Source organism: Onychostruthus taczanowskii, unplaced genomic scaffold (assembly GCF_017590055.1).
Source record: "Onychostruthus taczanowskii isolate IOZ18803 unplaced genomic scaffold, ASM1759005v1 scaffold6, whole genome shotgun sequence".
Taxonomy (NCBI): domain Eukaryota; kingdom Metazoa; phylum Chordata; class Aves; order Passeriformes; family Passeridae; genus Onychostruthus; species Onychostruthus taczanowskii.
Window position 1 is genome coordinate 15,006,981 of NW_024503679.1, and position 23,669 is coordinate 15,030,649.

The following is a 23,669-nucleotide window of genomic DNA, read 5'->3' on the forward strand; positions in this document are numbered from 1 at the left end:
GTTCGTTTCTGCCTCAAGCAAAGTTGGTTGCCACTCTGGTTGCTCTCTCCCTCACCCAAATGGTTTGCATAGCAGATATGCTGAACAATCAAGTTTGAACCAGGCCCTAATCCTGCTGACTTTTCTCGCAAAACTGCTGGAAAGGAATTCCTCCTGGCAGCTGCAGTGCCTCTGCTCATTAGTTTACCAAGCAGCAGCAGAATGAACTGGACAGGCACATCATTTCTGTGCTGCTGCAGAGAACAGAGATAAGGGCCAGGCAGGCAAAGGGAAGGTTCCCAGTTTCCCAAACACATATTGGGAAGGAGAACAGAAAAGCAGAGGTTTGAGAAGAAAAACAGCTTGTGAGAACCCAGGCAAGTTACTGTCACACTTGCTGCTGTTGAGAGAACCTCCTTTCCCTTTGCTGTAAGATTTGGGGGTGGGGATGCCATCCTTTTAGGGTTTTTTTAACTCCTTCTTTAGGGCATTGTCTGTGTTTAACCAGGCATGGCACAGTTACACCAATTCCAGTGTCTCCTGGATACTAGAAGAATGAGTAGGATAACATTGCAAAATAGCTGTCCACTTGCTCATGACATTCTTTGTCCAGGCAGCACCCTCATCTACAGGTCAGATCATGCAGCCCACTCAGCGTGCACAGAAAAGCAAATGTTTTTCTTCTTGCTATGCAATTTCCTTGAAGTAACCCCATTACAGCACACTTAATGTAAACAGAGCTTCGCACCATTTATGGTGACAGGTGAGCCCTGTGTTGTTGAACAACATTTCCTCCTCCTCCCTCATCCCAGGCCAGCTAACATTACAATAAATATTTAATACGTAGACAAGAAAACCAAGAAAGTTTCACAGCTTGAAGTTTTCAGGTACTACACACATGATGTTGAATTTATCTACTGGAAAGCATACGGACACTGTATCCAGAATCCAGAGCATGAACAGGACAGGACAGGTACAGCACACTGATCCGAGTACCATCCAAACAGTGCCATGACTAAAACAGCAATGCTGGTTCACAGAGCAAAATGTTCCTTTTAGACCAGGCAAGAAGCTGGAGCTGGGACCTGTGATCACCACAGACTTCAGGGGCCTCCCACTGTCACCTGGGACATGCTGAAAGATTTCCACTGCATTCTCCACTCCAAAAATGCCCTCTCACTTGCTCATACCTTTTCTCCTAAAAGGATCATCTGACAGGTGCAGGTAACTAACCATTCAAAGCAGCATCCTAAGGGTAGAAAATAATAAAATTTCTGCCTAGGAAGACTGATTTTTTTCATCTGTAAGATGAATTCCAATCACTTATATTCTCCTGTAAACCACTTGATCCTAAAGCAGCCCTTGAATTTAAGATCTCTACAGCTGGTTTGCTGGAAGCAGTATTTGTTTTCCCTGCCACCACTCTCTTCATCTCCTGGTGCAAGGTATTACTGATTATTTTAATTTCTTTTCTACAGAAGAGAAATGGATGCACACAGACAAACAACTGCAGCGAGCAGAAGAGGAAGAAGGCTTCATCTTTGAATTAGGGATTTGCATACTGGTTTTATCTGTAACACCCACTGCAGTACTTTATCCCAGACTCTCAGATCACAAAAGACAGAGCAGACAGTGACTCACTGCAATTTCGGTTCTGCATGTAGCGCTTCACGTGGACCAGTCAATTCTGATTCTGCCAAACAGCCTTCACAGGCACTCAAAGCAAACCAGCTTCTCCAAGAAAGAGTTCCTATTCACGTGCTGCCTTCATGAGGAAAGCTCCAGAGATGGAAGGGAATTTAGTCAATGTTTCCCCTTTGTGCTATAATGATTTAAGATTCAATTAATACAGCACAGGGAGGCACTAATTCCGAAACACCTGCCTTCGTGATAACTGGATTAAGACCTCCAAACTTGCTGCACTCCTAGCAGTGCCAGCCTGCCAAATGACAGCAGTTGTCAACATCGACCAACTGGAGGCTGGGTTTTCCACTAAATCCTAGAGCACTCTTTAAAGAGGATTCCCCACAAAATGGGATGGGGAAAAAAAATAGAAAAAACACCCCTCTTGACAGCTTTGAATTTTTTTAGCCAGAAGTCACAGCTCCTCCCCAGCACGCTTTGAAGGCTGGAGACTGGAAACGCTCCTATCAGATCCTTTCAAATCCCTCAAAGGGAAGAGATAAAACCAAATAAAGGGATAGGGTATCCTCAGAGAGAGAGTTACTCCCTCACCAATCAATATACTCCAGGCTCTAGAGAGAACAGCTTCAAGAAAGATTCTGGGGCAAAAGGCTGGCAGGGAGGGGAAGAGCAGAGCAGCTGGTTGCATTGGGAGAAGAGCCAACAGGTTTGGGGCTTAGAGCGGGGTTTCTCTCCTCTCCTTTTCCCCCCTCACAACAGGGGTTTCTTTGGATTAGTTTGGGTAGCATGAAAAAAAAGTGCCTCAGAATTAAGACCATGCTCAACTGAAATCTAAGGAGAAACTTTTGAGGCCGGTGCGCCAGCCCAGTAATTAACAAAGTGAAACACTTTTCTTACCTTTTCAACACCACAGAAACTATTTCAACCACACAAGAAGGAGCCGATTTTTTTTTTTTTTCCTTTACACCCCTTCATCACCCTGACCTATTGGAACCACACTTGAAAGCTCGATCGGAGCATTCAGTGATACATAACTTCCATTTTAGTGAAACAATCCATCTGCTCCATGTGACTCAGAGCTGCTTTAAGAATGCAATACTGTTTAGGCCAACGGTTGCACCGCACAAAGTGTTTTGTTCACATGCATTCCTTTGGGATGACAGAGCCTATCCACGGCCCTAACGGTTGGGGCCTGTGGTTTTTTTCCCTCATCCGCTGAATGCTGCAGTGACTAAGCTGACAAAAATTCCTAGCCAATTATAAACCCACTTAAAGAGACAGGCAACCCCCCTGCAACCTTCCCTTGCTATCCTATACGGGAAGTTTCTATACATAGAAAAACATCTCCTCCTCCCAAGGCCTGCGTTGATATAAAAGACTTTCTCTGCGCGCCCAACGCTTCAAACATGCTTCCTAAATGGCATCATTTCCCAAAACCATAACCTTTAATCATCCATCTATATCCCTCACACATCACCTTGAAAAAATAGTTTAAAAAACCAAATTAAGACAAATTGACCTCATAATTGATTGACAAGTTAGAGAAGCCATTAATGGGGGAAGATGAGCCTGGACAGCCATGGAGCCACGTTCATTAAGGGGGGAACAGTTAAGTGCTATAAACCCAATATGTTGCAACCAGGAAAAAGCACATCAAGAGGGTCACACTTGGTATACAAAGTAGAAGTTTGATCCACCTAAGAGCATAAGTTGAACTTTAACTAGCAACAACTGAGAACTTTTGAGTTGCCCCTCAAATCCCTCTCAGCAACCAAATTCCAAAAAAAAAAAAAAAACCATCAGCCTTTCCCAAGAGTCATGTGCTGAAGTCATTCTCGCCTACACTGTCAAGGGCTACACAAATACATTTAATAATTAGCCCGGGCATACAGAACTGTGCTTTGGGCAGGTAACTACACGTTCACTTTGCCCAGCAAGAAACAGTAAACAAAAAAATACTGAGAGAATGGCACATGGTTTCCAGCTTTAAAAAGCCAGGCTCTGGGGCACCTCAGACTCTCCTCATTTTATGGTGGGCAAACTCGTTGCTAAATCATTTTTAGCGTTCGCCTGATAGCACATGCACATTCCATTCCCAACGCTCAAAAGGAGGGGGAGGAAGAGACAGTCGACAACTGAACCAGGCTGAGTTCACCTCAGAAGAAAAAGGCAATTCAACAATCTGTATTAACATATTATTATTCGAGCATCTTTTTATTAGAAGTTAATTCTCACAGATAGACTCGAGAAGGAAATCCCGCTATTAATGGGGGAAAAAAGGCTAAACCAAGGCTTCTTCAGGACTGTTAAACACTGAAAAACTTGTCTGCCACATAAAAACGATTTATGAAAATGCTTAAGGACAATTAATTCCTACATTCATGTGTGTTGGGGAAGGACAAATAGGAAAATGGCTCCTCCTGTGCAAAATTTTTAGAGAAGATGATTCCTATCCAGGATTGAGCCTAAGTTTCCCCTTCCTTCAGTCCATTGCAAATTTAATTGCAGATTAGTCATCACAAAAGAAGTATTTCTATACATTCCATGAAAATGGGACAACTGGACAGGTGGAGGACAGATCACTTTAGGGCCTCTCACCAAGATAAGAAGACTGCAGCTCAAGTTCACCCCTTGTCTGAAATCTACACAAGCATTACCTGCCAAAACTGAAATCCCTAGGAAAACTCACAACCCACTCCAAGCTGGACTCATTGCACGGATAACAGCCACAGAGAACTGCAAAAAATGCTAAGCCAGGCTGAGTTTGCCTTGTCCCTGTGACATCTACAAGAACACAGCAAAAACACAGCTTTCTTTTAGTTTTACACTTGACATTTCCCTGACATTTTCCCTATAACACTGCTAGCTGTTCCCAGCTCCCAGTTGTTTTGCAAATTCATCATAAAATTAAAGCCTTACATCACATCTAATTACCTATCCAATACAATTGTCTATTCTATTAACAAACATTTGTTTAATATATATCAATGGGGCCTGGAAATCCATGTTAAGCACATTAATGAAAGATTTGGTTCAAGTTCAGATTTGTATTTAATTGCACAGATTTAACGTGGCACTGCTGCAGAGGAAAGTAAACCAAAAAATTCTCTAAACAGGGCATCACTCTCAGTCTGCTCCAGGATGAAAACAAACCATTAATAACAGCAAAGTGCTGCAAGTAAAATCAAAAGCATTCCATTTCCAACCCTAGCTAGCACCAGATTATCAAATTTCTGAAACATCACTAACACACAGTACCTCTAAAAGTAAATTTAGGATGTGACTGAACTTTTAAAGCACTTCCTTTTATTATTCTTACTTTAAGTTCAAAATAAATAAACATCTTAGAAATCCTCACTCAATGTGATCACAGGCATCATTTCCCTCTCCCCCTCTGCTCCACAGCCTCAGGCCTCTTGGGCTGCAGAGTCATTCCCTTCTCCCATAAGCTTCCACACAACCTGAGGTTAGGCCAGGATTCTTTTCAAGCACTCCCCATTAGAAGGTTGTCAGGCACACAGTGTGCAACCTGGTGATGTTTTGTATGCTCCTGTAAGGAAGAACTGGCACTCTTTTCTTCCCCAGCCTTTACCACACAGCATCAGAGAAACTCAACTGAGGAATGAACACACACAACCCAGAAACCCAAGGAATTACTATTTCCTATCAGTGACCTCCCAACTGCACTTCTACAGGGCTTTTTTCTGACAGTGAAACAGTTTCTTGGCACAAGACAATTCAAGCAAATCCATTAGAATGGTCTCTACATAAAACAGTTTGTACTACTCAGAGTAACTGTGCACATACATTTAATCATCCCACCACCAAAACAAATTGTAGTGCCACTGAAATCATGGCCTCATTTAGGGTCCCATTCTACAACACATGGATGAGCCCTTCCCATCATCTCAAACAACACAAAGAAAAATAAATTTCTCCAATAGCACGGATGGCCACTAAAATGCAGCTTCACATCACCTGGTGACCATAAACACACCTCTGGAGTGACAAAGATAAAGCAAGTTGAAGCAAGTGTGAAATGTGATGTCTTCAGAAGATCAATGCGTGTGTGTGCGTGTGTAAATGTGAGTAGAAAAGACAGAGGGTATTTCCAAAAACTTCAAACTTTTTTCATTCTTTATTCCAAAATGTGGGGGAAAGTTCTAAATCTTTTCGAAGTATTTTTAAAGGTTAGTTACTTTCTCTTTTTTTTTTTTTTTTTTGGAACACGCAGCAAAGCGCTGGACTGAGCTCACTGCATCATCTTTTCATACTGGAAAATGAAACTCCCAAATTTAAAGACCTCTAAAAACAAACAGTCCTCTACAAATCTTTGTGCCAAAAGAAACTAGGAAGCCACAATGAGTACTTAACATTATCACATAGTTTTAGGTGGCTAGTGCAGGCTGCAAGATTATTCCCAGGTTATGCCATTTTATAATAGAACAAAGAAAAATGGCAAGTATACATTTGTTTAATTTTAGCCCTTTTCTCAGAATATAAACCACTGCTACAGTAATTAACTGCAGATTGGCCTAAACTGCTCTGCGGCCATTCCAGCTTACTAATTAAATATGCTCTCACAGCCATAATAAAAATTCTGGGAAACCTCTGGCTGGAGAGCAAACTTCTCAGGAGGGGAGCAAAAGTCAGCAAAAAACTTCATTCAGAAGGAAAACACTAACAAATTTTTTTTTTAACGTACTCCAGATTTTTCTAACTCAGTGACACCAACTGTGCCTTTTACAATTATTATCTTTTTTGTCTGTTTATTCCTTTCAGAAGATGTTTATTTGCTGAAGAGTTTGCATACCAACCAAATACAACCAACAAACAACCTGTCCATTTCAAAATATGGTCAGGTTTATATGACACCTAATTTTTTTTAAACCAACAAAGGTACGATTAGTGTTACATAGACCAGCACTTAACATCATACCACATCTAATTTCCTGCTGAAAGAGTAAAATTTAAAAGCATGTTGTCCTCTGCTGACATATATAATATCTACTACATTTCAGTGTTTTAAGGGGGGGAAAAAAGCCACAGCAAACAGTAAAAAAAAGCATACAAACATAATTTTAAGCAAAGAATAATTTGATTAATCATCTCTGGTTCCCAACTTCTTCCCCTCTCTTGCTGCCTACACAGTTCATGTATGTTCACCATTTCTAAAGGACAGAGGAATACAGTGAACACCCCTCAGAGAGGGGAAGACAAGGAGAGAAAGGAGGAGGGAAAAAAAGTGCAGCACATGTTTTTCAGCACTACTCTGCTGAATCAACAGGGAGCAGATTCCCAGCTGGTGCACACTGTAAGCACTGCACAAGTCAATGGAGCCATGTCAAACGACACCACTCAACTGCATTATCTTCTGAGCTCCGTGTAAACAAACAGGAGCAGATTCCGAATATTTGTGAGAATACATCATGTTACTGTCTCCATATGTTTAAACATTTTAGTAGAAGGCACATATGGACCACTCTTCCCACTCACTGTCATTTTCTCCCTCCTGCTCCTCATACACCACATCTTCTCGGGCCATTGTCAAACTAATTCAAAAATGAATAAGGATACATTTTCATTAAAAACATTTTGTGCTTAGCTGCCATCTGCTTCATCGGCCTCCAAATCCTCACATGCCTTTTCCATGGTCCTCAGTTTCACACATTGAGAAGCTCAAAGTTTTCTCCTGCTGCATAGTGCAGTGAGGTCTACATGAGCTATTGTTTCATGTCAAACTCATCTCCTGAACCAAGTGCTTAATGCTTACAGCCCTCATCCATGTCCTCTCTACAATGCCAGCTTACACATCCTTTTTTTAATGCCTAAACTCTAATCTTAAAGCTCCCCCACACATTCCCTGTCACTGTTTTTATGGGAAGCATGGCTATTCCACCCCCTTTGGGAAATATGGGAGCTCTAATTTGCTCTCTCACAAGGGGGGGACCCAGACAGTGCTCTCATCCTGACCCACAGAAGCAGCAGCTGAAGCCAACACCCCTTTCCTCACAGAGGTAATAGCCTGTCTCCTCCATAACCAGACCCATTGTCTTCTCTGAGTAGGAAAAGTTTCAGCCAGTATTTGACACTGAGCACCTCCAGCTTTACTGGGGGAAAGAAGACAAATAATTAAGATAAGCGGAAGAACCCAACAGGGCAGCATAGGTCTTATATACACATCACTGCTAGTTTGGCTATTCCTTTCCCAAATAGTTTGCCCAGTTCATTTCTTATAGCCCAAGCAATAGCAGAAGTGTCTTAGGAAGCATTAGTGCATATTGCTTGAAAAAGAACTGAAAGGTTATGGCAGACAAGGGATCCTGAACTTCCAGGCAGCCTTTCAAGGGTGTAATTTTCATTTGGTTTCTGCAGGCTTGGAAAGGCCTAGTGACTAAGGCAGCAGACCTCAAAAGTTAATCATCAGCAAGAGGAATACAGAAAACAACCAAAGTTTTCTTTACAGCAGACCACTGGACTGGCAGAGCTAGTGTGTCATCAGACAAGTCTTGCAAGGGGTACAGCAGGAACAGTTTTTCCGGTTCTCACATCAGTTGCTGAGTGAGATGCAGGCAGCTTCCATAAACCTTTCCAGCAGTCACAACTGCCAGAAAAAAAAAGAAAAACATAAAAGGCCATAGTCTCATTTGTACGTCTGGACACTCAGTTTTTATCTTTTCCATCTCTACCTGTGCCCCAAAGCACTGATGCAAACAAACAACTTCAATACTCTCCTTTTATCTTGAGGGGTTCTTCTATGTGGCCTTGCAACCCCAGCGAGGCACAGCTGGCATTGAATACACCAACATAAAAGTAGGTGCAAGTCGGAGAGAAGAGAGCGTGCCAAGCCCAACACAACATGCTGCAGCTCCAAAGAGAGCAAACTAGTATTGCTGCTGCCTTGGGGCACTCGAAGGTAAAGGAATGTACACTACACAGAAACCAGGGCAACAAAACTGGCAGGAGAGCTGCTGACGCTTTGTGCTGAACCTTAAAAATACCCAGAAAAATTTAGAAGTTACAGTTTCTTTGTTGCTTGCTCTTTTATAGAAGCGTCCATGGATTATTCTAAGTCAGACACAGCATATCCTTCCCTCCCTCCTCCCGCAGCATTGTTCCTGCACAAGTTATATTGAAGGAAGCTCAAGCTTCTTCCTTTGTTTGTGGGCAAGAAAAAGAAGGAAAAAAACAACTTCCACTCAATGGCAAAACTAAACAGGAGCCAGGCTACTTAAAGTACCAAGTGTTCCCACACAACATTTACCCACCAACTTCAGATCTTTCAGCGTAAAACCTAAACAAGAACAAGAGAGATTTAATACACACTCCTCCACAGAGCCAGAGCAAAGAAAAATAAAAAGGCACAAAGGAACCCTGAATGATAGAGAGCATTTCCAGCTTGACATTACTGTGGCACACAAGGAGAATGTCAGGGTTAAATTAGACACTGCACTAGAAAAATATTCCCTGGAAAATAACATAGGTGTCGTATCTCGTCCGGTAGGAAAACGCCAGTAACTGAAAAGTCCTTCCTTCTGTTCTTTTTCAGAAGCTTTGTACTGCAAGAATCCTCTCCTGATCAGGAGTTCATTGCCAAAGTGCCCGAGCAATCGAGCAGGGGAGACAAAAAGCTTCCTTTGGAACAATTGGACTTTTATACCTCCCTTGTTTTTCTCCAGAGCAGGAGTACTTTGGGGTTGTTTTGTTTTTACATGAATGGCCTGCAAATTTAAAGTCATCTTCCTCAAAGTCTATGGCTTATCACAACAAACAGATTAGAACAAGTCCAAATTTCTCACTCTGCTTATTGATTAGAACTTGATAATTTCTTTATATGCTGTACATCCCAAGATACTCTAAACCAAATTGTTTTTCCACACTGTAATACTCTTAACGAGCCTTTCAAGGCTCTTTTCCAATACTTGCTTTCTTATTCACAGTCTCCCATGCAAGGAGATGAAAGCATATATGGAAAAAAACCCCATTACCTACACCCTTTCCTTCAAAGTCCTGTTATCACAGTCTAACCATGACCTCATTTTATTTAAACAAATTTCTTCTCATGTGTATTTGGGATCCAAATTATTTTAACAGTCACTCAGATGCCAAAAAAAGGTTTTTTGCACATTACTTTTGTCTACTCCAAATAGGCAAAGCACTCAATAGAAAGCAAGTCATTATATCTCATTAAATACACTCTCGTTACATCCATTCAAACCACCGAGGGCAATGAGGTTGCACAGGAGTCACCTTGGTCACCCTCTGTAGACAACAGAGTTACACTCTGTTAATGAAGACATAAATTTGGCCTGCAGGACTCATAGAAACACTCCCCTCACCCCGGGCAAAGCACAAGGTCTCCCAGTAACAGGCTGAGGGGGTTTCTTTGCTTTGTTTAAAAAACGAACTTTATTTCCTGTAAGTATTGATAAAAGCACATACTCCAAATGCCTTTTTGCAGAGGTATTTTTGGCATGTGTTGGCTGAAACTGCCCCACAAGCTACTTTAATTGCAGTTCTAATTGAACAGGAGGACTCCACAAGCAACCGACAAGCCACTTTAGAAAAACACAACATCCCCAGATGAAGGCAACCCGAATATAGTCCTGATTTCTCTCACACTCTGGTGTTTCCTGTCATTATGGCAGCTTTGGTCAAGACTGCATGCGGAATTTAGGAACTGTTCCTCCCAGTGACGACTTTGTAATTAAGCCCTACTGATACTGCAGGGCTCAGCTTTCGTAAAGTTACAGGATGAACTCAAAAAGCCTGCCATGTAATCATGTTACTTGAGTAAACTATGAGTTTGTTTACTCTATTTTTAAAAAGTGAGATCAGGTTTTGTTTTTGCTAATACTTGCTATCAGAAAGAACTAAACCTGCCAGATAAGAACAAAACAGGTAAGAGTAACTTCACTGGGAGTCAAGATATTCATGGACTCTTCGACTCTACAGACTGTACTGTGAAAACTAATGTCAGTAAACAAGTCCTTACGTACAGGATTTACCATTACAGGAATGTCTGGAGGTGCACGCCAAGAGAAGCAAAAAAACAAAGTCCAGTTAACAGCTTCAGCATGCACAGCAACAGCTCTGGCACACACGGAATGTCACTTCAGCAGGAGGAGATGGCACTCGATGGCCACCTCCTGCCAAAGTTCTCACGGCAGGTGAAGCTGCCTCCAGTTTTGCTACAATGGCATGGGTTCCATACTTACACCTTCCACCTTCTCCATGAGGAAGTGACTCAGGGAGTTTGTTCGGGTTTGTTTTACGGTTGCTGATTTGTTGGTTTCTTTTTTTTGAAATTATGTGAGACAAGCCTTTACTGATTGGGGAAGAATCTATTTGTGTGGCAAATGGGTAACTCATGCAAACTGTACACAACTAGAATAAAAGTTTCAGTTGCTGAAGAGCTTAAAATAAAACCACAAAACTAAACGTTTGCTTCCAAAAGAGGTAACAAAAACAGGATATCTCCTCAAATCTTACTTTTCTGGCAGTGGTTGGTGGTCCAGCAGCGGTAGTTGTACTCATTGTTAATAGAGGTCTTCTCACACAATGGCTTCTCTTCCATTGTTCCCGGACACAAGTCCCCACATTCCTTTGGAGGTTTATTCCCAACGATGTAGTTATTGGACACTGCATCTAGGATGAGAGACCAGTCCACTGTGGAGAGGTAACACAGGTCAGAGTTCTTCTCGATCCGGATGGCCCCGCGGGTGATGTTCCTCAAGTTGTGAAGCCCGATCTCTTTAAGATTTGTCATTTCAAAGATAACCAAGGCATAGTTGTAGAAGAGGTTCCTGCCACGAATGACTGTGAGGTTGGGGAAGAGATCACTGAGGCTTTCCAAGCCTGCCACACGGAACAGCAGCAAGTAGTCAGTGATGACGGTGAGCTTTGGGAAGCGGAAGTTGCGGTAATCCTCCGCTTTGGAGATGAGCAGGATCTGCAGGAAACCCTCGATCACCGTGCAGTTCTCCAGGCGCTTCAGCTCATGGATGTCATTGCGAATGTCGACATTTGGCCCGCAAACTGAAATGCAAGAGGAAGAAAAGTTAATAAATAAGGCATTCCTAAACCTTTTGAAACTGGAACACAAGAAGGATATTCTGACGGCCATAAGATTTCTAACTTTTAATTAGGTTGCAGTGTTAAAATAGAAAATGAGTGCTTGATCTACACCTACATGAAACCCTCATTTCATTTAACCTATCACGCTAAGGACTGCCAGGAGCAGCACAGGGATGGCAGCTCTCCCTATATTTTGCAGCACACAGAGAAATGCTGGTTTATTACTGCTGATGACAAGAGCTGCATTACACTGAGGAATACAAAGAGAAACCAAATGTATTTGCACACCCTGCTTCAAATTAGATCATGAATGTGTGCCCAGAGCAGGGTTTGAGCCACTTCACTTCAAACCACTCAGGTAAAACAGAAAGTGATCCACCGGTCATTACATTACTAATTCACTCCCCGCCCCGCTTAAGACACATGCACACAAAGAGGGCATTTCCCAGAAAATTACAACTTCAGCCTCAAATCACTCTTTCTTTCCAGGGTCACACACCAAGCAAGCCCTAATTCTTGGAATACTAGTCTTGCAGTAGGTCAGCAACAACACTAAATCCACTGAAAGCTGGTCAGCATTTCCTGCTCTGTAACTGGGAAGAAAACAAAGTGCTTGGACTTACAGCACTGAATTCCTGTTTGCATGTTCCAGTAAACCAAGTTTCACTAATTTTGGCACCAAGATATAAAAAAGTCTCTTGAGTTCTAAGAAACACAGGATAAATTTATTTACAAGAACATGGAGCATCACAGTGAAGAATCTTTCCTTGAAAACAGCAGATTGAACTCTTTGAACTCTCCAGAAAACAATGACCAAAAGGATTATTCCCTAATAAATCTACGTATTGAGTTTTTCCATATTAGAGACACATCACAATAACAACATTAAAGGGGTTGGAGGACGTGTGTTAACAATGTAATATTTAGACACATACAATCCACTTGGATGTAAAACAAAGAACTACAGAGTGTAGAGAGCCACTGTTCTTCAAAACCCTCAGAGCTGGTCCTCTTTGGAAAACATGGAAAAAAGATTCCCCATTAGAGATACCAAGTTGCTTGTAAGCAAACAAAGCAAAATGCCTATTTATTTAAGCAACCCAAAACTCAAATAAACACCAAGCAATTCAATTTTGTGGAAAGGTTCTCTTTTAATGCATGCTAGGCTTAATTATTTTAAAAACATCTTTTCCTCAGACAAGGGAAAGGTCTAAACAAGCACTGGAGCCAAAAAAACTTAAATTCTAACCCAGACAAATTGTCCAGAGAGTCAGAAATTGCGCTGACAATAGAAAGCAGTCCTTCCATCCCACAACACTTATCTAAGGCTAATAACTTAAGCTAACAAAGGATCCAGAGCATGAGCATGCTAAAACCACAGCAACTCTAATACCCAACAAGGACTTAAAGACTTCTAAGTCTTTAAAAGACTAAAGGACTTTCTGGTTAGAGGGACAGCATAAAAAAATAAAATAGGGCGAGATCTTTGTTAGGAAACAGATGTTTCTACACAAACTATTACCTAATCTTCCTTCTGTAAAGATTCAAGCTGAAAGCAAAGGCTATTAAATGTGACTTGCTGCACTCAAGTAGCTATGTGCAAGAATGCTATTTTTTTGGAGGTCTAGGGAATGAACTAACACCAAGACTAATGTACCACCAGGAACTCTCGGTCCCCAAGAGCACTGAGACAGGAAATCTCCATTTTTGTACATACTGATTTCAGAAAAATTGTACTCTACTGCTGGAATATGTGTCAAGGCTTGAACTTCAGGAAAACATTAAAAAGCATGAATGGGTTGGCACTACTCAATTTTAGAAGCCAGACAGAAGAGGGAGAACATTAAAGAACTCCAAGGTAGTAGATCTTGTAAGAGATGCACTGGTTAGTGCTGAAGAAGTGAGGGGTTCTCCCCTGAACCTCCAGGAAAAACAACCTCAAGCCTTACTAAATTCCTTTAATGAGCTGGTACCCACATCTTGCTTTTAACTTCAGAAATCATGTTCTAAAGCCACAAACCCTCCATCCACCCTAGGAACTGTGGCCTCTGCCCAAAGGGTATTTACACTCTGACAGTGGGCTTCTCTTGTGTTGAAAAGGCAAGTTAAAACACACACAGTGTCCCCCATTAAACCCTTTTGGCTTCCATCTCTGCCTGCTGGCAGGCCAAGGTGAACAGTATGGCTCCTGCTACGGCAAAGCAGAAGTAGCGGAATTTATTTTCCTGCCATAAAAGTTTAGAAAGCCTAACTGCTCCAAGCCCTTTATTTTGTTAAAGAAATAAAATTTGCACTTGCGCTGACATTTTGCAGGCAAGGTTCCAGAGTGATGGGTTTAAAAACAGCTGAGTTACAATACCCTAAAGAACAATTTGTAAGAGAAATGGCAGCAAACGTTAACTAAAGCATTATATATCTGTTCATGTCTCTGTTTGAGGCTGGGCTTTCAAAGTCATACTGCTTTTAGCTTTATGTTTGTTTCAGCTCAAAAGTTACTTAATTTTAGATATTTAATGCTTTTATAAATCAGTGAAATTTCTAGAGCTTTATGGCAAAAGTAGGCGCTCACTTGCCTCAGTTATGAAACATCATCCCCTCAGTATGGAAAAGGATGAAGTCCAGTGGGGTCCCACATTAGAAATTGATCACAGATGAGTGGCTGTTGACATTGCAGATTTAAGAAGTTATTGGTTCATCTAGTGAGTTACGTTTTGCAGAACTTTACACATATAATGAGAACTGCAGAGACACAAATGTGAAATAGGACAAGCATCTTGGGCCATCCTGACACTTGGAAAAATCAGTTCCCATTAAACAACATATTTTTTAAAAGAAATTTCTTTTAAGTTCACATTGTTCACCAGAGTTAATTATACCACAATACATCATCTTTTTCTCACGTTTTTCTCTCTGCCCTGAAAAGGATTATATGAAAAACAAATTAATCAGAGCTCAAAGTCAACTCCAATTTCCATCTGGCTGTGCTGTGTTTTCTTTGGATGCCATTTGAGAGAAAGCGTATACGGACTCACAATATAAACTGGTCTGTCAGACACAATGAAGTGCACAGAAAATGCTCTTTAGAGCATTTATACTCCATTTAACAGTTTTGGATATTCCACGTTAGAGAACTTTTTTAATATAACTAGGATAACTTGACTTTGTTTTACATTTAATTCAGAACCGGAAATTAACTATTATTTATTTTGCTCACTAACAAAACATAAAAATGCAACAGCTGTTTATTACCCAGCCCCACTAGTTCTGGGTAGATTATAAACACTCAGGATAATTACCAATAGTCAGATTCACGCTGTTTTCATTCAGCTGCCTACAGATTTCCAAGCCTTTGCTTAAACTGCCTATCATTTATCAGACTCGGCCTAAACCAAGTACCTAATTCAGAGTAAGAAATTTGTTCTTTAAAGAGAAATATATCTATTTGTTTAAAAGATAACTCCCCAATATGGTAAAATACCAAAGTGTAGCACCACAGTCTGTACCCAGACAAACACAAATGCCTCCCTGGAAACAGCTCTTTAGTCCAGAAGTCCTGAGCTCTACCTGTTATCCAACAAGAAGCTCTGTTGTGCTTTTTTTTTTTTTTCTGGGAGCATCCCATGGTTCCTGAGCTCTACCTGGTATCCAACAAGAAGCTCTGTTGTGTTTTTTTTTTTTTTTTGGGAGCATCCCATGGGCAAACTGCAGGACATGTAAACTTCCAATGGTAACAGAAATACCCACTCCACACCCCCATCATCCAGACGATCTGCAGCCCATTCCTAGTCAAGAGGACAGATCCAAGCCTGCTCATGTAACTGAGATGGGGTCAATGAACTACCAGGAAAAGTGATTGCACGTAACAGGTTCATACGACAAGAGTAATTAATGCTCCTTGATCTGGCAGAGCCTCCTGGCAAGTCTCTGTGTAAGTGGTGCCCTGGCTGGGAGCAGAGCTGGGGCTGTGAACACACACACACAGAGCACCTCTGCTGAGGACAGGCTGGGCAGGCTCCAAACAAGCTGTGTCACAGACTGTAGTGATCCAGCAGATTCCTCTCGACCTTAACTATGATTTGCCAAAGCTCACTTGGATCATTAAAACCATTTTGACATGCAGAGCTGCCTTGTCACCTTGAGAAACACCTGCTATCTCATCACCATCTATTTACAAACAGTCATTTACTCCACACAGCAGCTCTTCATCTTTTCCTATACCCACCAGTTACTTCAGGTCACTGGTGACTCCTGAAAGGACTTGGCTGTTGCCATTCAGTGTTTGGAAGGAACCCTTTCCTTCTTTCTGCAAAATCTCATGCTAGCACAGACAAAGCAGCAGAGAGCTTTCTGTTCAACATTCACTCTACACTACAACTACTGCCTGCAACACCACATCCCAGCTGGACATAAATTCATGACAGCTACTTCACTATCAATACCAAGGTGTTCATGGGCAGCACTGACAGCTCACACATTCACTGGTTTTAATAAGAGGATTCATGTCCCACAAGAAGCAATTTCATCATGGTGTAGTTATAAGTTTTGTATTCCTCCAAGTTACTCCATTTAGAAGTTCTAAAGACACACAACTACATATGTTTATCTTGGAAAAAGTCACACTCCTCAACATTTTAAGCCTTGCCTTTGACCCTTGACTTTTTGGGATGATATTAGAAGGCTGTACTGCACTGCAAAGTCCCAATATCCTCTCAACTAGCCAGAAGTTAAAGATGGAGCAACCACCACTACCCAGCTCTCTCAACACCAAAAGGTCTCAGACAAAGCAGCACCAAGGCAGCTCTGAGTCAACCCAGCCCATCCCTTTCACAATCCTAAAGCCTTTTCAACACAAGTCTCATCCAGCTGGGTCAGGCTTTCCCTAGCAACAGAGACTTGTTCAGCCTGAGCAGCCCTTTACATCTCTGAAACGAGAATGAGGATAGACAGCCTGCCATGAGCATCTCACCAGCAACCTCAATATCAGCTCACACTCGCCTTTTTCCTGATTTCTGATTTCCCTTTGTTTCCCCCGTTCTGACTTGGCTTCTGTGAGAACTGTTTCTTTTACTTCACAGTAGAGATGCAAAGTTAATCTTAAATGAGGATACCTTCAGTGTTTCCATTTTACAAAGAGCATCCCTTGACACTGGTTGCTGAAAACAAGTACTGAAGGTGCAGAAATTGTTTTAATACCATATTGCTTTCCTGTCCAGGGGTTGTAACACCCATTCTGAGGGCCAAGTCTGTGATCCACAAGGTTCCAAAGGGTTCTTCTTTATGGGAGGGCATGAAGTTGCTTCAACTTCTCATCTACCCTGAAATTCTGCACAGCTGGTAACAAGCACAGTGTGTTACCATCAATGCTGGATGAATTCCCACACAAAGAAAGAACTACAAGGCTTAATACAAGAACACAATTGTGGCTGGTTCTACTTTTAGAGAGTAGCTTGCTCACACCACCACAGCTCACTTTGCCAATAATGGCTTTTCTGAGCACACTCCACTCCAAGAAGAGGTTGGCTTTCCCAGACAGCTACTGCTGCTCTCTGGTCAGCAGAGAGCTGATGTTACTGAGTACAGAACATTGCTCTCTCCCAAACTGCTCTAATGAAAGAGGCCTGACCACATCACCCCTCAGTAATGTCAGCTCAGAGCTGTGGGTCTTTCTGGGAGATCAGCACATCTTCTGAACAGTGTTGTTATTTATTCCCAACAGAGCCACTTCCTTTTTATCATGTGTTTTTTAGTTTTAATCTATGGCAGGTCCTTATAAAGAAAGAGTCCAAAACAGCTACTGAATGTGGCCATGGTCCAGCTGCCCTCATCCCAGATTCCCAGCATGCAGCACATCCCTTTTCAGGCAAGCATCTCCAGAGTTCCCATCCCTCTCTCACAACAACAAAACACGTTTACTGCACTGAGTGGATTTAGATCTGCATAACTACCACTGCATATTGACATGTTTACCATCTACTGGATCAACTCAATGGAGGGGTTGTCTGGCACACCAGAAAAAAACTTAGGGCTCTGAAAAAATTCCTTGAAGACACTAAAAGGTTGAATGATGTTAGGAAAAGGAACTGAACTTCAGATAAAGGCAATCATATCAGGTTTATAAGGAGCCTCTATCTTATATGACTGCCATCGCTCAGAAGAGAGGCAGAACAACACATGAGTGAAAACAGAAGGAATAGTCTGAAAATGAGATGCCCATACAGACTAGAAAAAGGGGTAAATAAACTTGAACTTAATATCTCTCTTCATTCATATTCCTACGAATTATGCATGTTTTAAGGAAGCCATCAGGGCTATCACAGAGCCCTAAAAAAAACCCCTTTTAAGTGTTATTCAGTCATCACTGGCCAGAGAGTCACTGCAGACCATGGCCTGGGCCTAAGCCTTCTTTGCTCCTGTAGTTTCAATGACATGGAAGGCAAAGCTAGAAAGTCTGAGAAGGAACAGCTTAGCAACCACAATTTCCCTTCGAGCCCATGAAAAGTTTCAGTACAGTTGCACCATTTGCAGACGTAAGGAAAAAAAAAATTACTACTGAAGTCTTAGGATTCTTTAATTGCATACTCTGCAAAGAAGAAATTAAATGTGGAGTTCACAGAAATCAGTGGTTGGAGAGATTGCTTATGACACTTTACATTAACACAGGATTCCACCACCCACTGAGCTCTTGGTTTTGCCTCCGTAGTGACACTATGAATGAGATATATATTTTAGTGTCTTTAATGTACTTACACAACCTCCCACAAAATTTCTGTACTCTCTAAGCTCACCTATCCTGTATGTGTCACATCAATCACTAGATCTCTTCCCAGGGAAGCCAGCTTCTGTGTTACCTCTTGGGACGTCAGAACCAGCAACAAGGAGGGAACTAAATCTACATCACGATTCAAGCTGCTTCCCTACCCACTGAACTATTTCTCTTCACTGAATATGCTACATAAACCTCTTTACATTTACCAAGATTTTATGAAGCTACATCTCTCAAGGTGGGGAGGGGATAGATAAAAGGCACGCCACGACCCAGAAAACGTCAATCATTTTAGATTTTGCTAAGCAAGACCATAATTGAATTTCAACTTCTGTATTTCCAGCACTAGCATAACACTGCCATCTTTGGCTTTCAAAACATGAAAGGGAATACTCAAACCCAAACAAAACCCCACTGTTTCCATTTGAATATAAGTCCTGAGAACATTCTTCATAATATATCTAAGGCCAAGAAGGAGGGCTTGGGGTTTTTTTTTCATTTAATTACAAGTTAAGCTTTGGAGGACAAAGCCAGACCACTATGATCTTCAAAACACTCACGGGACTGGAGATTATATTGCAACGTAGCTTGTAATTTCTGAGAAACATAGTCTATTACCATTAATTTACCTCATACTACTCATCACTCCTATCAACCTTTTACAGAATTATTTTCACCCAGATTTGGAAGGAAAAAGTGGTGTCACAAGAGGCCAATTAAATTTGGTGCAAATACTTTAAAAGGCAACTAGATTCCTCTTTGCCACACACATTTTCCTTGTCTCCCACAGCCCTTAGAAAAATACACATAACCTACTTTAATCTTCTCTTCTGCCACTCTACTAACTCTATATTCCAAATCCAAGGGCCACTGCGTTACCACGCTGACCAGAACAAAACATTCACAAAAATAACACACAAAAGGGCGACAACCCACATCACAAACTCAAACTGTCTCTGCCTTTTTGCTCTTGCAATTTTCAGCTGTCATTGGCTAAAGATATCTCTGGCATTGTTGCTTTCCATGAACTTCCTCCAACTTCCCCATAAGTTTACACAAATAAAACTTCAGAATAAATCACGTTTTTGTCCCTCATCTCACTTGGGTTCTCTCTGCCAATATTTTACTTTGAATATCAACAGGAACAGCAGCTTAGCAAAAATGGAGCCAACAAAATGAACTGAATCCCTTTAATAACACTGATTGATGCCTTCTCTACACAGCTCACCAGAGCAAGGAGGTCTAGAATTAGCCCAGCTCACGTGAAAGCATCCTCATGACAAGTCATCCCCAAATTAATCCTCTCTGACCAAGGCTGCTCTGATACACCACATCCCTCAGGGGTTCCTGTGAAGCCACATCCATTACCTCCTGCTGCTGAAATAGCACATCAGCGGCTCGGCTGGCACGGATTCCTGCTCATCCTCATGGGTGCACAGGGCAGGAATGGAGGGAGGATAACATCCAGGCCAGAACCCCCAGCTATCAAAGCCAGGAAAAGAAGCAGCAAACTTTTAACCCTGATACGTAGTGCCCAGGTTATGGGCACTGTCTGTAAGATTCTCTGCTAACTCCAAGATGAATCTCACCAGCAAATTCCTCACCCATTAACACTCTGTAGGTGTCAAACACTGAAAGCCATTGTTTGAACCTTACCGTGGAGCTGAGCACTCTGACCCCTGGCCTGCTGCTCCTGTGCATTTATAGGCAGGAGAAAACTGTTAGGAACATCAGCTCAATACAATTCCAGGATAATTCCCTGCAACACTGCAGAGTCACAGCCTGGTGGAGTTTGTGAGAAAATTGTCAAACAACAACAAAAACTGCAGAAGAAAGCAGGTAATGACTAAATCACTAAAGATGAGCCCACTCCTCACAGCAGACAGTCTTCAAACTTCTGCATTTTTTCTTATCCCACACTATAACTTCCCTGACAGCATCACAAAATGAGCACGTGCCATTCTACACAAAATATGTAACATACAAGTGAGTAGGTGGCACATTATGATCAATAACTCTGAGAGTAAAACATTTTTTTAATGGTGCTAATAATGTTTAAACCCAATGCCAGCAGCTTCAGTCTAATGCCTGCTAAAGCAAAAATGGAAGACTGAAATTACAAGCTGTTTATAACACTGAATTTATGTTTCACAATCTGTGATGACAATAGAGCTTAGCAAAAATTGTCTCTCCTGGGGACTGTTCTTTCCACCTTTAAAAAAAATAGTTGTGTGCACGATTTTATTTATTTGTTTTTAAAACAGTTGTCTGCACATCCAAGTGACTCAGCAACTGGCTGACAGAAACCTATGGGATATACACTTAGGTAGCTGGGATAAGCAGCCAAATTCTTCCAGAACGAAAATTCATCATGTGGCTGGGCTCAGCAACTCACATTTAGGAAGACTTTACCATGCCCTTAGTTGCCTGCCAGGTTGCCACCCTGCAGTAATCTAGGAAAGCTGTCACTCTTTAAAAGCTTTTGGAAAATTTGTTCAGTATTATTATTTTCCAAAAATGGCTGGCTAATCAGGCCAGATCATTCAGGCTTCATTAGAAGCCAACTGACAAAACAATATCATAACATACAATTGCATCCATAATGGTCAGCAAAGGATTTAATAGTGAGTCATAGATCCACAGAAAAATTACAAGTCTGATGCAACTACTCTTAACAATATGCAACACAGGGCCCTACTATGCTGTGCTAACCAGCTCTTAAGCAATCATACACAGAAATCCCACATTCTCTGGCCTTCCACAGCAATGTTTCTGTTTTAACCAACTGAACTAAGACTTCCATTAGCCCCTTATTTCCAACAAAATATAAATTTAACATGGTGCTAAAAAACATGATCTAACTGAACAGAAGAAGTTAATGCTATCAAACTTCATTTAACAGAACAGGGAGCTCTCCCACCCCTCCCTTCACATGGCAGCTACACAGTTTAAAAATCATACAGGTCATGCTGTAACCTGCTTTCTCAAGGCAGTTAAAATATGACCAACTTGCAATCCCCAAAAAGGGCTTTAAAGGTATTAAATTACATATATGCAGGTGCTGTGGGGCTTTCCAGCCATGAGCTAACTAGACTGAAAAAATAACCTTCCTCTCCAAATACAAGGTAAAACACGTGGGCTGGCGCCAGAGACAAGGTAACATAGTTCAGGCCTCATCAACCAAAACCACTTGCACCAAAACACAGTTTAAGGCAAATGTGAACCAAAGTAGCTATACCAGGAGGAGTTCTTATGTGAACTCACTTTTCTGGTGAATTGGATGTTTCTGACTCGCTCTTAGTATCACAAACCCAGCCCAAGCAAGGGAAGTGTCCTTCATTCCACGTTCCACGAGGGCAGCGTTCACATTGTATTTATTGTCTCAGAGGCATCACAGCACAATAACCATGAGAAAAGAGAACCAAACACCTCTGTGATACCACTCAAGGTGAGTCCCTCCTCAAAAAAGCATCCTTAATGCACACAGGTGAGAAGCTGCCACAGAAACAAGGCTAAGCATGGGAAACCAGAGCTCTTTAGGCACAGTCAACCACTTGAATTCCAGGAGTTTGATTTCTCTGAAAATATAAAGAAAGCTTGAGTATAGGATTTTCAACGTATCTATGCAGATGTTCTCACCAGCAATTGATTGAACCTTACTGAAAAACAGTAAAAATAAAAAATAAAATGACCTAAATATATATAACTTGTTAAAAAGAGAAGAGCCAACAGTGGTTTACTTCCAGCTGCTTTCCACACTTACATTCAGGGTGACATTTCAGTCCATACTGTCTGTTTTACATTTACATACTGCCCAAGACATTGGATTTCCAACCTCACACACACAGTTTTTAAACACTGCCTAGATGCACTGTGAGTGATGCACGATGCTGCAATTCTGGTGAGCAGAACAGTTTGGGTATTTAACCAGCCAGGCTCTGCTAAGTTCTATTGCCTGGCAACTGCAATTCCTGTCACCATATCCACTTTTATCAGGAGAGCACTGAAATGGCAGAGCAAGCAGGAGAATTACTATTCACCCTCTGGTAGGTGCTTCTGGAGAGCGTGGGGTGCAACAGGTTACCCTGATGCATTTCTAACAAATTCCCCCGTGAGAAAGCAGTGGGTCCAAGAGACAAATAAATCCATGGCACCTTTCATTCAGCAGCTCCTCATAAGGGATTACCTACTCCACCCCCTTCTCAGCCAAAACTGGGGGAAAGAGTGTTGCAAGAAGGGTGTTGCAAGACTGGGGGGAAGAGGATGCAGGAAGCTACAGGAGATGGGACTAGGGCAAACCAAGCAGCAGTATCAAACCTGGATGCTGCTCCAGGCACTCCCAGCTTCAGGAGTCTCCCCTCACTGGGATCTGCAGCAGCACAGACTTATTCCAGAAGGTAAATCAAGGCAAGACCAAGATAGAGGGCTCAGTCTCCATCATTGTTTTTACCCTTTACCTTGTATACACACCCCTCTCCTACCTAAAGGCACAGACGAAGAACAAACACTTAACCTGACTGTAGCCAGCTCCCTGGTACTATTTCACTATTTGTTCTGGTCTCGAAGAAGATAATGTAAGAAATTAGAAGAAATTTGAGTCAGAAAAGATGGATAGCATCAAGGAGAGAAAAACAAGTGAGTGAAAGCTTTGCTTTGTTTTTGTAGTGGATATCTACAGAGGGATGTACACAAAATGAGATTTTAACTCAGGCACACAACTTTAAAGTCATCATTAAAATTAGCTTGTTGCATTCACCAGGAAAAAGTGGATCTAAACATGCTTTTCTAGGTTTAACCTGAACTGATTCATTAAATGCACCCTTTTTGGAAAGGTCACTATTTCAGAAGATCTCATCCTCTCACAAAGCAATTTTCATCTTAGGCAGGGGGGACACGACACGCTAGAAGATTTTAGACTCAAATTTTCTTAACTGCAGTGGAACTTAACTGCCATGACCTGGTTGATGGAATTAAAAATATCCTCCCTGGAGGAACTGTGGAGGGAGCAACTGCTGTCAAAAGTGGTTTAGCACTAGAACACCTGGAACCTCAGCCAGTGAGCAGGTGCATTTCTTCGGCAAAGTATTAACAAATGTGCACTACTTAATATTTAAATTATTATAGAAAATATATTTATAATTAACCTATGATAAGAAATCTATCCTTAGAGAACTTTGATTAAAAATTAAACAGTGAACTTTATCCA

At 41.6% G+C, this 23,669-nt stretch overlaps 1 protein-coding gene across 2 annotated transcripts in view; it reads right to left on the minus strand.

The window, feature by feature from the left end:
* The window catches only part of IGF1R (insulin like growth factor 1 receptor), a 172,375-nt gene that overhangs the window by 130,338 nt on the left and 18,368 nt on the right, over positions 1-23,669 (minus strand). For both annotated transcript variants that reach the window (XM_041418296.1, XM_041418295.1), the window contains exon 2: positions 11,116-11,661. In XM_041418296.1, the coding sequence (XP_041274230.1) occupies positions 11,116-11,661 (546 nt within the window). The remainder of the gene's footprint in view (positions 1-11,115; positions 11,662-23,669) is intronic.